Source organism: Ctenocephalides felis, unplaced genomic scaffold (assembly GCF_003426905.1).
Source record: "Ctenocephalides felis isolate EL2017-DRISC unplaced genomic scaffold, ASM342690v1 CF-g0.4_SCAFFOLD_02631, whole genome shotgun sequence".
In the NCBI taxonomy this organism is placed as follows: Eukaryota; Metazoa; Arthropoda; class Insecta; order Siphonaptera; family Pulicidae; genus Ctenocephalides; species Ctenocephalides felis.
Genome location: NW_020538785.1, coordinates 21,707 through 34,843, shown reverse-complemented (window position 1 = coordinate 34,843; position 13,137 = coordinate 21,707). Strand labels below are relative to the sequence as shown.

Here is a 13,137-nt window from a genome sequence, read left to right as displayed (position 1 = left end):
TTGAGTACTCTATGAATCTATACTGAACAATAGCTAATATAAACGATTTGATTAAATAACGAATATAATATTTTATTAAAATAAAATATTATTTGTATGAAATAATTAATTATATTTACGATGTAATACACTATCAATACACCAACGCATAAAATTCGGTTAGAAATCATTTGTGTAAAACATTATGTCGCGTCGTGCATTCAAGTTCAAGAAGTGTGCTCTATTCTCTTTTTGCATAGTATCTAATAAAATAATATTATCGTTATAATTAATTATTTCATTCGTAGTTTTCAAAAGAACGATAAAATACAAAACAGTAAACAATTGTACTGTTGTTTCTTGAAATAACTTGAGTCAAAAAATTCACAAACTGTTTATTCTGTAAAATCATAATATTTCTATCATATTATATTTTATTAAAATAAATCGAATGTATAAATAATTTAGTCATTAATAATAAAATATAATATTTATGTTTTTTTTTTTTTTAATTCAATTGTATAGAATAAAATAATAATATCTTATATTCATTGCCGAGAAAAGATTATATATTAGTTGATATTTAATAAATATTATTTTATTCTTTTATTCTTGAATGCTTGCTGAACTGAATATGCGGCTCTGCTGCTATATCTAAACACGCTGACCGTGAATAACCGTTTGTTCGAGGGTCAGAAAACATGCAAGATTTTAGCCTAAATGGTGATTGTTATTAGAATTGAATGACTGGAGAACCATACGAAATTTTAACAATGTATTATAATTTATATGGTTTCTTTATGAAAATATAGAAATATTGTCAATAATTGCTGCAATCTAAATGTAATTTGCATTTCAATAAGTGATCAATCACACAGATTGCTCTCTACTAGCTAAACAGTAAAAGATACGAAAAAACTTTGTTCGTACGAAAGATGCAGAATAAAATCACGAATAAAATGATATATAAATCGTTATGTGTGTTCATATAATTTTTTCGAGATTATCTAATTTTTCTTAAATTTTAAGGAAATATGTAAATAATACCTAAATATACAAAATTTATATTCGACAATAGTAAAATTTCATAATAATTCATTATAACTTTATAATAATACTATTATAATTTTATAACAATTCATTTATTTATGATTATTAATAAATTTTGTACGATAATTATTAGTAAATCTTTCCACGATCACTAAGCCACGCCCTTTTTTAAAAACACGCGTCAAAATTAACTATAATATTATTATTTTGTTTATGCATAATCATTATTTTATTCTCCTTGTCGAGACTAACAAAATGCTATAAGGTATTATGATATTGACATTGATATCTAGCGTAAATGTTTGTTGAAACATTTAGGCCACTATACAGCGTAAGTTCCTAAACACGACGACCGTGAATAACCGCTCGTTCGAGGGTCAGAAAACATGCGAGATTTTAGCCTGAATTGCGAATGTTATAAAAATCAAATCATTAACAAACCCTACAATTTTTTTTTTTAAATATACAAATTCTATAATCGATATTAGTGAAATTCAATAATAATTGATAACATAATAACATATAAATGTGTTAATATTTGATAATAAAACAAGAATTATTTATTTGGTTTTAAAATCACTACAAAAATTAATATACTTATATAGATTTTTTTTTATATTTATTTTAAATGTTTTATAACAACGTAACTAATAAATAAAGTTATTATTTTGTACATTTATTTATGATTATTAATAAATTTTGTACGATAATTATTAGTAAAACTTTCCACGATCACTAAGCCACGCCCCTTTTTAAAAACACGCGTCAAAATTCACTATAACATTATTATTTTCTTTATGAATAATTATTATTTTATTCTTCTCGTCGAGACTAACAAATTGCTATAAGGTATTATGGTATTGACATTGATATCTAGCGTAAATGCTTGCTGAAACATTTAGGCCACTATACAGCGGCAGTTCCTAAACACGACGACCGTGAATAACCGTTTGCTCGAGGGTCAGAAAACATGCGAGATTTTAGCCTGAATTGCGAATGTTATAAAAATCAAATCATTAACAAACCCTACAATTTTTTTTTTTAAATATACAAATTCTATAATCGATATTAGTGAAATTCAATAATAATTGATAACATAATAACATATAAATGTGCTAATATTCGATAATAAAACAAGAATTATTTATTTGATGTTGAAATCACTACAAAAATTAATATACTTATATAGATTTTTTTTATATTCATTTTAAATGATTTATAACAACGTAACTAATAAATAAAGTTATTATTTCGTACATTTATAACCTTAAATATTCTTTGATTCATTCAAACAAATGTTGTTATTTATATTTATTTAAATAAAAATATCTAAAATCAATTAAATTATATACCGAATGTTATGATAAAAAAATTAAAATAAATTAAAATGAGTATTGAATAGTAAATTAAATAGTATTATAAATAAAATAGTAAAATAATAAATAAATAGTAAAATAATATATGTTCATTTTTTGAATAAAGTTGTTCGTCCTGAGAAGGACGGTTTTATGTCAATTTGCGACAATAAAAGAAATTTAAGCTTTCTTTTCTGTCTTCTTTGGCAAAAGCACAGCTTGTATGTTCGGCAATACACCGCCCTGAGCAATCGTAACACCCGATAACAGTTTGTTGAGTTCCTCGTCATTGCGGATGGCCAGTTGCAAATGACGCGGAATTATTCTGGTCTTCTTGTTGTCGCGAGCCGCATTGCCGGCTAACTCGAGAACTTCGGCGGCCAGATATTCCATGACTGCAGCGAGGTAGACGGGTGCACCAGCGCCGACACGCTCGGCATAGTTGCCTTTGCGTAGCAAACGATGAATACGACCGACTGGAAACTGAAGACCGGCACGGTTAGACCGTGACTTAGCCTTTCCCTTGACTTTACCGCCTTTGCCTCGACCAGACATGTTTACAGGTTCGTGTTCAAACTGAGAATGATATCAAAGTTCTCGAACGGGCCCGTATAGATTTCTGAGCGTTGCAAGCACACGCCCATTTTTTTGTAGACACGCCCCTCCCTTGCCTACGTACGTTGTTACGGCTTCAGTCAAAACGTTGAAGCAGTACGAAAACGGAGCGTCGGCACGACTCATTTCGTATCAGTCAGTGTACTAGTAAACATCAGACATGCCACCGAAAACCAGCGGTAAAGCGGCTAAGAAAGCAGGCAAAGCCCAGAAAAATATTTCAAAGGGCGACAAGAAGAAGAAACGTAAGCGCAAGGAGAGCTATGCCATTTATATTTACAAAGTCTTGAAACAAGTCCATCCTGACACGGGCATTTCGAGCAAGGCGATGAGCATCATGAACAGCTTTGTGAATGATATCTTCGAGCGTATAGCGGCCGAGGCATCGCGTTTGGCTCACTACAACAAACGCTCTACAATCACTAGTCGGGAAATTCAGACAGCAGTCCGGCTATTGCTACCAGGCGAGTTGGCCAAACACGCCGTCAGCGAAGGTACTAAGGCCGTAACCAAGTACACCAGCTCGAAATAAAATGATGAAGATTTTGTGATGCCACTTATATGTTCTGTCGACAATAACAAAGGCCCTTCTCAGGGCCCACAAATATTTTACAAAAGAACTTTATAATTTTTACATTGGTTTTATAGATAAAATAAAATAACCTGACACTAATGATATTTTATTAGGATTTTCAATAAATTTTGATCAGATTTCTATTAGAGATCGTTATTATTAATTTATATTATAAATAATGTTCAATTTCTATATATTTTCAATATGATAAAAATTAATGATTGAATATTCAATTCAATTTAAAACTTTAGTTTTTCAAATTTAGTTAATAAGTTTAAGTTTATTTTAATTTATTATAAAATATATTTATATTAAAAAAAATCGCAATTTAAATATTTTCGTAAAAATAAAATTATTGTCGTAAATATTTTAAAAATTTTATTATTTAAATATATAAAATATATTATTACATATTATATAAATTTAAATAATATGCAAAATTTAATAAATTCATTCATTTAATTGAGCTCCTTCAATTCAGAGCCCTTTTCGAAGCCCTTAACTGTAAAGTATACTAATACTAAAAGTATACTCTATTTTCTATTAATTGAAGCCCCCCCATGTAAGAAAAGAAATCAATTGCATATAAAAAGTCAATACGAAAAAATAGTAAAATATATATTAATTAATACTTTCTTTAAAACATATTCGAAGGGCTTTCCAATTTGATAATATTATCAATAATATTACCAAAGCAAGTTATTCTGCAAGAAAATAAACAAATTTCATATAAAATCAAATAAAGCCTGTACGTAAATTGTAAAATATATTACTTGTTCTTTTAATTATATTTGACAGCCCTTAAAAGGGCTCTTTTTTGTTTTGTATTTATAAGAAATGACTGCGTCCGTTGATCAATTTAACCGCCGAAACCGTACAGTGTACGACCCTGACGTTTGAGCGCATATACGACATCCATAGCGGTTACGGTCTTCCTCTTGGCGTGCTCGGTGTATGTGACTGCATCGCGGATAACGTTCTCGAGAAACACTTTCAGAACACCGCGGGTCTCTTCGTAGATTAGACCCGAGATACGCTTGACGCCGCCACGGCGAGCAAGACGACGTATAGCCGGCTTTGTAATACCTTGGATATTATCGCGAAGAACTTTCCTGTGTCGCTTAGCGCCACCCTTTCCGAGTCCCTTACCACCTTTGCCACGGCCGGTCATTTTTCAATATATCGCAGTCGGGATAAATTTACAAATTGATGTTAACAGCTCGAAGTCTGAATAACGACTGAATTCCGACGAGCGAAATTATTGAAAAGTTTGAGCTCGCTAGGCCACGCCCATCATAGCTATGCGAGCATTCGGCGCCGACCAATGACAGCCGAGCACAGCATCGGACATTCGTAATGTATTTTGATCATAATATTCGAGCCGGACGCGTCAGTATCAAAACGATCGTCAAACGAGAAGGTTCTCGAAACGAAATCTAGGAGTTATAATGGCCCGTACGAAGCAGACAGCTCGCAAGTCCACCGGTGGCAAGGCGCCCCGTAAGCAGCTTGCAACGAAAGCGGCTCGCAAGAGCGCGCCGGCGACCGGCGGTGTGAAGAAGCCGCATCGTTATCGGCCTGGCACCGTAGCTCTGCGTGAGATCCGTCGTTACCAGAAGAGCACCGAGCTTCTCATACGAAAGTTGCCGTTCCAACGTCTAGTGCGCGAGATCGCTCAGGACTTCAAGACCGATCTGCGTTTTCAGAGCTCCGCCGTCATGGCATTGCAGGAAGCTAGCGAGGCCTATTTGGTTGGCCTGTTCGAAGATACAAACTTGTGCGCGATCCACGCCAAGCGCGTAACCATCATGCCCAAGGATATTCAACTAGCTCGGCGTATTCGAGGAGAACGCGCTTAGACGCCTGTCGTCCTATAAAACAAATCGGTCCTTTTCAGGACCACCAAAATGATCAATTAAAAGAACTTTTATTATTTTTCAAATTATTTTATTTTGCAGAATTATTCCATCGATACGTTAGAAATTTTTATTGATTTTTTTTTTTAATTGAAATTATTGACAACACACATGATTTGACTTGTTGAATAGTGTGTTGTTGTGTTAAGTTTAAAAAATATTATAGTTGAATTTGTAAAATTCGTCATGAATTTCTGAAAGCTTCTTTAAAAAATTCTAAATTTAATTAATATGGGCGAGTTGCCGTTCTGATGATAGAAATTTATATTATATATATTATATTATATATATTTATATATATAAATATTTTTTTTTTGATTGTATATTTTTTAATTTCATATATAGTTATTTAAAGTTATATAAATTTTCTTTTTCGAATACGATATGAAAAAAAGATTGAAACTTCATAAATTATTAATGATTATATTTTATTTCATTAATTAATTTCCATTTACTTATTATTTATATAAAAAAAAATTAGAAAAAATTATGAATTTAATTATTATGAGAGTTGCCGTTCTATGTATAGTTGATTTATTTAAAGTGATATATAAAACTTTTATTAATAAATTATTGATTATATTTCATTTGATTAAGATAATTTATTCATATAAAATTATTTAAAAAAAAATAATAAATAAATAAATAAAATTCAGCGATTGATATTGAACAACTCCCTACCAAAGACGAAATTGAAAATTGAAAAGACTTTGACTTTTAAATTTCGTCAATGACACAACACGGCGGCGAGGAACACAGCGAGCGTTGCTGCGCTCCTGTTACAAATATTTTATTAAAATTTTTTCCGAAGTCCACGAAAAGGCTATAATATAAGATGATAAGATATATATAAGTAAAATAATAATGTTCTTTGATAAAAATTTATTGTTAGTCCTGAAAAGGACTTTGTGCAAACATTTTCGTTTGCTGTTGTGTAAAAAGATAATGAAATGTTTTCACTTCTTTTTCGGTGACGCTTTTTTCAAAGGTTTGGCTACTTTTGATGTCTTCTTTGGCGATTTAGGTTTCTTTGCGGCTGCGGTCTTGACGGTTTTCTTCGTTTTGCTCGTTGCCTTGGCCGATGAGGCTTTCGTCGACTTACCCTGAATGGTCTTCTTCTTATCGACTGTCGTCTTAGGTTTCGCCGACGACTTTTTTAATGTGCCCGCTGCGGATGCAGACTTCTTTTTAGGGGACGAAGCAGGTTTGGCGGCGCCCTTCGACTTTGCTGTCTTCGATTTTGCTTTTGCCGCTGGCGTCTTAGCGGTCCTGGCTTTTCCAGCCGAAACACCGCTTTCGCCGCCGCTCTGTTTAGCGTTCGCGGCAAGTTTGAACGAACCCGAAGCACCTTTGCCTTTTGTTTGAATCAGTGTGCCCGCTTGAACAGCTGACTTTAAATACTTTTTAATGAACGTTGACATTTTCTCGGCGTCGATTTTATAATTGGCCGACATATATTTCTTAATCGCCTGCAGCGACGATCCGCCGCGTTCTTTCAGACTTTTAATAGCGTTGTTTACCATTTCAGATGTAGGAGGATGGGACGGCTTCACTCGCGGTTTTTTAACAGCCGCAGTCTTGCCCTTTTTCGGCGATGCTGTCGCTGGCGCAGCGGTTGCCGCCGGCGACGTAGATAAAGCGTTATCTGACATTATAGTAAAAAATCGTAGGTTAAAATGTAAATCTAACACGTGATTGGTTAAATATGTTAGGGGCGTGGCCAAAAACTATATTCGAAAAGTGTAGGACCGAGGAGAAAACAATAATATTTGAAAATTTTACAAAAATGTAAATTATTTGTAAAAAATTAAGAGAGTTCGGTCTGAACCGCCGAGCAGTGCACATCGTAGAGCAAAAGTGAAATAGTTATAGTGGTTTAAAAGCCTATGTTAATGAAAATAATTAAAAAACAAGGTGCTAAAATTAAAGTAACTAAAAATGTAAATGTAATAAATACTATTAAAGAAATGGCTTCCAACCCGTCGACATCGACGCGCACGATGGAAGCCACAAAACAGTTACAAAACGAGTTTCCGAAAGGCAAATTTATTGGTGTTAACAAATTTGAACCTTTAGCTTGTACTAATGTCAGCAAAGAAGTGGCTAAAATACTAAACATTGACAATAAAGATAGTGTGTGTGATGATAATAGTGAAAATGTAAAGAGACGCCGTGTAAATCCTGAAATAAGTGATGAACAAAGTATTAAAAATAGTGAAAAGAAAGTGAACGCATGTGAAAAAGATCGTTTACCTTCAAAAATGCCACCCATTATTATCAATGATGACTTCAGTGATTATAAAACCATATGTGACATAAACAAAGTGACAATTAACAAAATAAGTGTGACATATAAAGGTGAAAAACAATACATAGTGCGTACAAACAACATTCACGATTTTAAAATTGTGTATGACAAATTAAAAACCCTGAAAAAAAAATTTTTTACGTTTCCTCAAAAAGAGCAAACGCTTCAAAAGATTGTAGCCACAGGTGTACCACCAAACACCGATCCCCAAACAATCATGACCGAACTTTTAAATGAATTCTGTCGAGTAAAACATGTTATTCAAATGACTAAAGTGGATAGTCTTGGCAGAAGACTAAAACTCCCAGTTTATGCCATATTATTCGACCACGAACAGGACATGCAGATAATACGAAACAAAAAACTGCTAGCTGGCTTCTCGGTTAAATGGGAGCGCTACAAGTCAAATGGTAACATAATCCAATGTTATAATTGCCAAAATTTCGGACACACGTCAAGTTATTGCAATATGGACTTCAGATGTGTCAAATGTAAAAACGAACATAAGCCGTTTGAATGTACCAAAACAACTTTAGAAAAACCAAAATGTGTAAATTGTAACGAGGAACATCCCGCAAACTACAGGCAATGCTCTACGTATTTGAAACTTAAAGAGAAACGACTTGAGCTCCTAGCAAAAGCAAAACAGAAAATATTTATACCAGCGCCACCTCCACCACCGCTCATCAGAAAATTCAATGCCGTTATTAGCGATCAGAGACAATTCCCTAGCTTACCGCAACACCATACTCCACTAAACAATATAAATACCGAAGATGGACAAGCAGTAAGAGAGACTACACCTCAAATATTAGACGAACAAGGCACCACAGAAACTGAAAACTCAACATTAAAAGGTATGCTCGCAAACTTTAATTTTATTAAACAGGTCTTTGAAAAACCAGCTATCTAAGCATCTTTCAATAGATTATTGAATCTTGCAAAAATCCTCAATACAGCTAATGAAAATGATATTGATAACATTCTAATTGAACATTTTACAAATAGCAAATAAATGTCTAATACAGTTAATATTCTCTATTGGAACGCAAGGGGGCTTCTCTCCAATGCGGTTGAATTTAAATTACTTTTAAATAAATACAAAATTGATATAGCTCTTGTTTCTGAAACATTACTTAAACCAAAAACAAATTTTTTTATCCCCAATTTTATTGTATATAGAAAAGACATAACGGAAAATGGCGGTCGCGGTACGGCTCTTATCATAAGAAAATCAATTAAACATGAATATATAGAAACCAATATCCTCAAACATGCTGAAGCAACAGCGATTACAGTAACCTACGGTAAACAAGAAATCGCAGTTGTTTCAGCATACTTCCCAAACAATAAACTGTGCGAATCTGATTTGGACGCACTGGCTAAAATACGACCGCATACTATAGTGGCGGGCGATTTTAATGCCAGACATCCAACTTGGAGATGCAGCAACAAAAACACAAATGGCATTAAACTAAACAACTATGTTTTCAATAATATTGAAGAATTACAGCTACATTTTCCTCATACACCAACACATTACCCAGATATTCCCCATCATACTCCTAGCACAATAGACTTAGCAATAACACACAATATACAAAACATTTCTGCACTTAAGACATTAGATTCCACCAACTCCGACCACAATCCAGTTATACTAAATATAGCAACTGGAAACACTTCAATTCATGAGCAAACACACATAAAGTATTTCGACTACAACCTAGCAAATTGGCATAAATTCAGACAAATACTAAACAAAAATATTTCTATGAAACAATCACTTGACACTACTACTGACATTGACACAGCTGTTATTAACCTAACCACAAACATACAAAATGCAATATCCGCATCGATTCCTTTAGTTAAAAATAAATCTAAGCAAAATATTCCACCTGAAATCTTACAACTTATCAAACATAAAAATAGAATTAGAAAACAATGGCAACTATCACGAAATCCGCTTCTCAAACCTCTGCTCAACAAACTAACCAAAGAAATATCCGAATCCCTAAAAAATCATTATAACCAAAAATGGGAAATTAAAATGGAACAAACCAACAAAAATCACAATAACATTTGGCGATTAGCCAAACAACTAACCTCACCACCTGAACCCATACCACACTTAAAAACCAAAAATAAGACTATCTACACGGACAAAGACAAAGCAAATTTAATAGCTCATGAATTCAAAAAAGTACATAACCAAAACTCAAAACTAGGACACGATTACACAAACAATCTTGTCAATAGTACTCACGAAATATACTTCTCACATTTTAAACCAACACGTGACATAACAATGTGGACAAAACCTCGTCATATTAAAAATATCATTAAAAAATTTAAGAACAAAAAGGCTCCAGGCAATGACCGGATACAAAACATTATTCTTAAAAATCTTCCCAATAAAACACTAGTAGTTATAACAAAAATAATTAATGCAATGCTAGATTTAGGTTTTTTTCCAAATCCATGGAAAACATCCCTGATCCTGCCATTTTCGAAGCCAAAAAAACCACCTGAAAAACCCACTAGTTACAGACCAATTAGTTTACTTTGCACTTTGAGTAAAGTAGCTGAAAAGGTTATTCTAAAACTTTTTAAACGACATACTGAACTAAACAAACTAATTCCAAACACCCAGTATGGGTTCAGGAATCACCACTCTACTTTACACCCTCTATCTATACTAAATACCCACATTAAAGAAAAATTCAAAGTAAAACAACATACCGGAATGATATTATTAGACATAGAAAAAGCCTTCGATACAGTTTGGCACGAAGGGTTGCTATTCAAAATGATTAGCCAAAAGTTTCCAGCAAACCTAACACACATAATAAAATCTTATCTCGAAAATAGATATTTTAGAGTCATTATAAATTCCTCACATTCAAAACCCATCCTTATTACCTCCGGACTCCCTCAAGGATCCATCCTTTCACCCGCACTATTCACCTTTTACACACATGATTTCCCACATAATAACGACACCGAACTATTGATGTTCGCCGACGACACCGCCATTTTCACGTCAAACAAATCTTTCAAAAAAATAGAAAAGAACTTACAACACCACTTACACAATATATCGAATTACTTTGAAAAATGGAAAATTAAGTTAAATGTAAAGAAAACAGAGGCTATTTTATTTACTAGAAAAACAAAAAAATTTATTCCTCAAAGTCCAGTTAAAATTAAAAATGCGAGCATCCCATGGAAAATACAAGTTAAATACCTTGGACTGTTGTTAGATAGGAAAATGAACTTTACAGCAATGATTAATAATAAACTAGCTCTCAGCCATTCCATAATGCAAAAAATTCAACCACTTCTACGTAACAAAAAACTGAATTTAAAAAATAAAAGACGGCTTTATCTTGCACTGATAAGACCAATCCTCACATACGGTGCTCCTGTCTGGAGCAAAACTTCAAAATCCAATATTACTTTATTACAAAGAATGCAAAACAAAAATATGAGAATTATTTTAAATAAAGTTTTTAATGAAAGAACAAATAAATATTACTCTAACAAAATATTACATAAAGAAGCCAATATTCCACTTATATCAGAATTCATAACCATCCTAAATACCAAATTTTTAAACAACTGTGAAATGAGTGAAAATTTAACAATTAAGAATATATCAAATATAGCACTAGCAAGTTAAAATTTTATTCAAATATTATAATATAAGTCTTTATTCGTTACTGTTATTATATTATTCTATTTAGTTTTAAGAGTGTACATAATTTGTTAGCTAGTTTTAAGAGTGTACATAATTTGTTAACTAGTTTTAAGAAATACTAACTCAATGAAGTATGTTTTTTTTTAAGCTATTTTCATACTAACCAAAATAAGAGCATCAATTTAAGCAAATAGACCTAAGTATATATATAAAATTCCATAGTAAATTGTAATAATGCCGCAAGGCAGGTGTACAATTAAAAATATCACATGTAACATACAACTATTGTAATATGTAAACAATTCTAAGGAAAATAAATAGTTTTGAAATCAATCAGAAGGTTCTCGAAACGAAATCTAGGAGTTATAATGGCCCGTACGAAGCAGACAGCTCGCAAGTCCACCGGTGGCAAGGCGCCCCGTAAGCAGCTTGCAACGAAAGCGGCTCGCAAGAGCGCGCCGGCGACCGGCGGTGTGAAGAAGCCGCATCGTTATCGGCCTGGCACCGTAGCTCTGCGTGAGATCCGTCGTTACCAGAAGAGCACCGAGCTTCTCATACGAAAGTTGCCGTTCCAACGTCTAGTGCGCGAGATCGCTCAGGACTTCAAGACCGATCTGCGTTTTCAGAGCTCCGCCGTCATGGCATTGCAGGAAGCTAGCGAGGCCTATTTGGTTGGCCTGTTCGAAGATACAAACTTGTGCGCGATCCACGCCAAGCGCGTAACCATCATGCCCAAGGATATTCAACTAGCTCGGCGTATTCGAGGAGAACGCGCTTAGACGCCTGTCGTCCTATAAAACAAATCGGTCCTTTTCAGGACCACCAAAATGATCAATTAAAAGAACTTTTATTATTTTTCAAATTATTTTATTTTGCAGAATTATTCCATCGATACGTTAGAAATTTTTATTGATTTTTTTTTTTAATTGAAATTATTGACAACACACATGATTTGACTTGTTGAATAGTGTGTTGTTGTGTTAAGTTTAAAAAATATTATAGTTGAATTTGTAAAATTCGTCATGAATTTCTGAAAGCTTCTTTAAAAAATTCTAAATTTAATTAATATGGGCGAGTTGCCGTTCTGATGATAGAAATTTATATTATATATATTATATTATATATATTTATATATATAAATATTTTTTTTTTATTGTATATTTTTTAATTTCATATATAGTTATTTAAAGTTATATAAATTTTCTTTTTCGAATACGATATGAAAAAAAGATTGAAACTTCATAAATTATTAATGATTATATTTTATTTCATTAATTAATTTCCATTTACTTATTATTTATATAAAAAAAAATTAGAAAAAATTATGAATTTAATTATTATGAGAGTTGCCGTTCTATGTATAGTTGATTTATTTAAAGTGATATATAAAACTTCGATTCGAGTCCGAGCAGCCGTAGTGTTCGCATCGCCCAGAAAATCTATAATCCCTGTGAATTTAAATGTGAAGTGATTCGTATTTAAAGTGAAATTTTTGTGAATATGTTACGTGGTGAAGTATTAAAAACTATTTATAATAATTATTAGTTCTATACAATTTATGGTCGACGTTAGACTATAACGTTGCCATTATGGCGGCGGATCAGGACTCTAACATTAGTGTCGCACAGCAACTGAAC

At 32.8% G+C, this 13,137-nt stretch overlaps 5 protein-coding genes across 5 annotated transcripts; 3 read left to right on the top strand and 2 right to left on the bottom strand.

The window, feature by feature from the left end:
* Positions 1–2,549: 2,549 nt before the first annotated feature.
* On the bottom strand, positions 2,550–2,972 carry LOC113381152 (histone H2A). Its single transcript, XM_026620129.1, has one exon. It carries the CDS (start codon positions 2,937–2,939, stop codon positions 2,565–2,567), a length of 375 nt encoding a protein of 124 aa, XP_026475914.1. The 5' UTR covers positions 2,940–2,972; the 3' UTR covers positions 2,550–2,564.
* Positions 2,973–3,111: 139 nt separating this feature from the next.
* Positions 3,112–3,609, top strand: LOC113381156 (histone H2B-like). Its single transcript, XM_026620132.1, has one exon. The coding sequence runs from the start codon at positions 3,160–3,162 to the stop codon at positions 3,529–3,531; it is 372 nt and encodes a 123-aa protein (XP_026475917.1). The 5' UTR covers positions 3,112–3,159; the 3' UTR covers positions 3,532–3,609.
* Positions 3,610–4,933: 1,324 nt separating this feature from the next.
* LOC113381149 (histone H3) lies at positions 4,934–12,304 on the top strand. The gene is made up of 2 exons (XM_026620126.1): positions 4,934–4,993; positions 11,841–12,304. The coding sequence occupies exon 2, from the start codon at positions 11,869–11,871 to the stop codon at positions 12,277–12,279; it is 411 nt and encodes a 136-aa protein (XP_026475911.1). The 5' UTR covers positions 4,934–4,993; positions 11,841–11,868; the 3' UTR covers positions 12,280–12,304.
* On the top strand, positions 4,966–5,457 carry LOC113381148 (histone H3). Its single transcript, XM_026620125.1, has one exon. The coding sequence runs from the start codon at positions 5,022–5,024 to the stop codon at positions 5,430–5,432; it is 411 nt and encodes a 136-aa protein (XP_026475910.1). The 5' UTR covers positions 4,966–5,021; the 3' UTR covers positions 5,433–5,457.
* On the bottom strand, positions 6,418–7,177 carry LOC113381147 (histone H1-like). The gene has a single exon (XM_026620124.1). It carries the CDS (start codon positions 7,139–7,141, stop codon positions 6,446–6,448), a length of 696 nt encoding a protein of 231 aa, XP_026475909.1. The 5' UTR covers positions 7,142–7,177; the 3' UTR covers positions 6,418–6,445.
* Positions 12,305–13,137: the final 833 nt, after the last annotated feature.

Excerpts from the sequence above, each read along its gene's own strand:
- LOC113381152 (XM_026620129.1), bottom strand. The coding sequence starts at position 2,939 with ATGTCTGGTCGAGGCAAAGGCGGTAAAGTCAAGGGAAAGGCTAAGTCA.
- LOC113381156 (XM_026620132.1), top strand. The coding sequence starts at position 3,160 with ATGCCACCGAAAACCAGCGGTAAAGCGGCTAAGAAAGCAGGCAAAGCC.
- LOC113381148 (XM_026620125.1), top strand. The coding sequence starts at position 5,022 with ATGGCCCGTACGAAGCAGACAGCTCGCAAGTCCACCGGTGGCAAGGCG.
- LOC113381147 (XM_026620124.1), bottom strand. The coding sequence starts at position 7,141 with ATGTCAGATAACGCTTTATCTACGTCGCCGGCGGCAACCGCTGCGCCA.
- LOC113381149 (XM_026620126.1), top strand. The coding sequence starts at position 11,869 with ATGGCCCGTACGAAGCAGACAGCTCGCAAGTCCACCGGTGGCAAGGCG.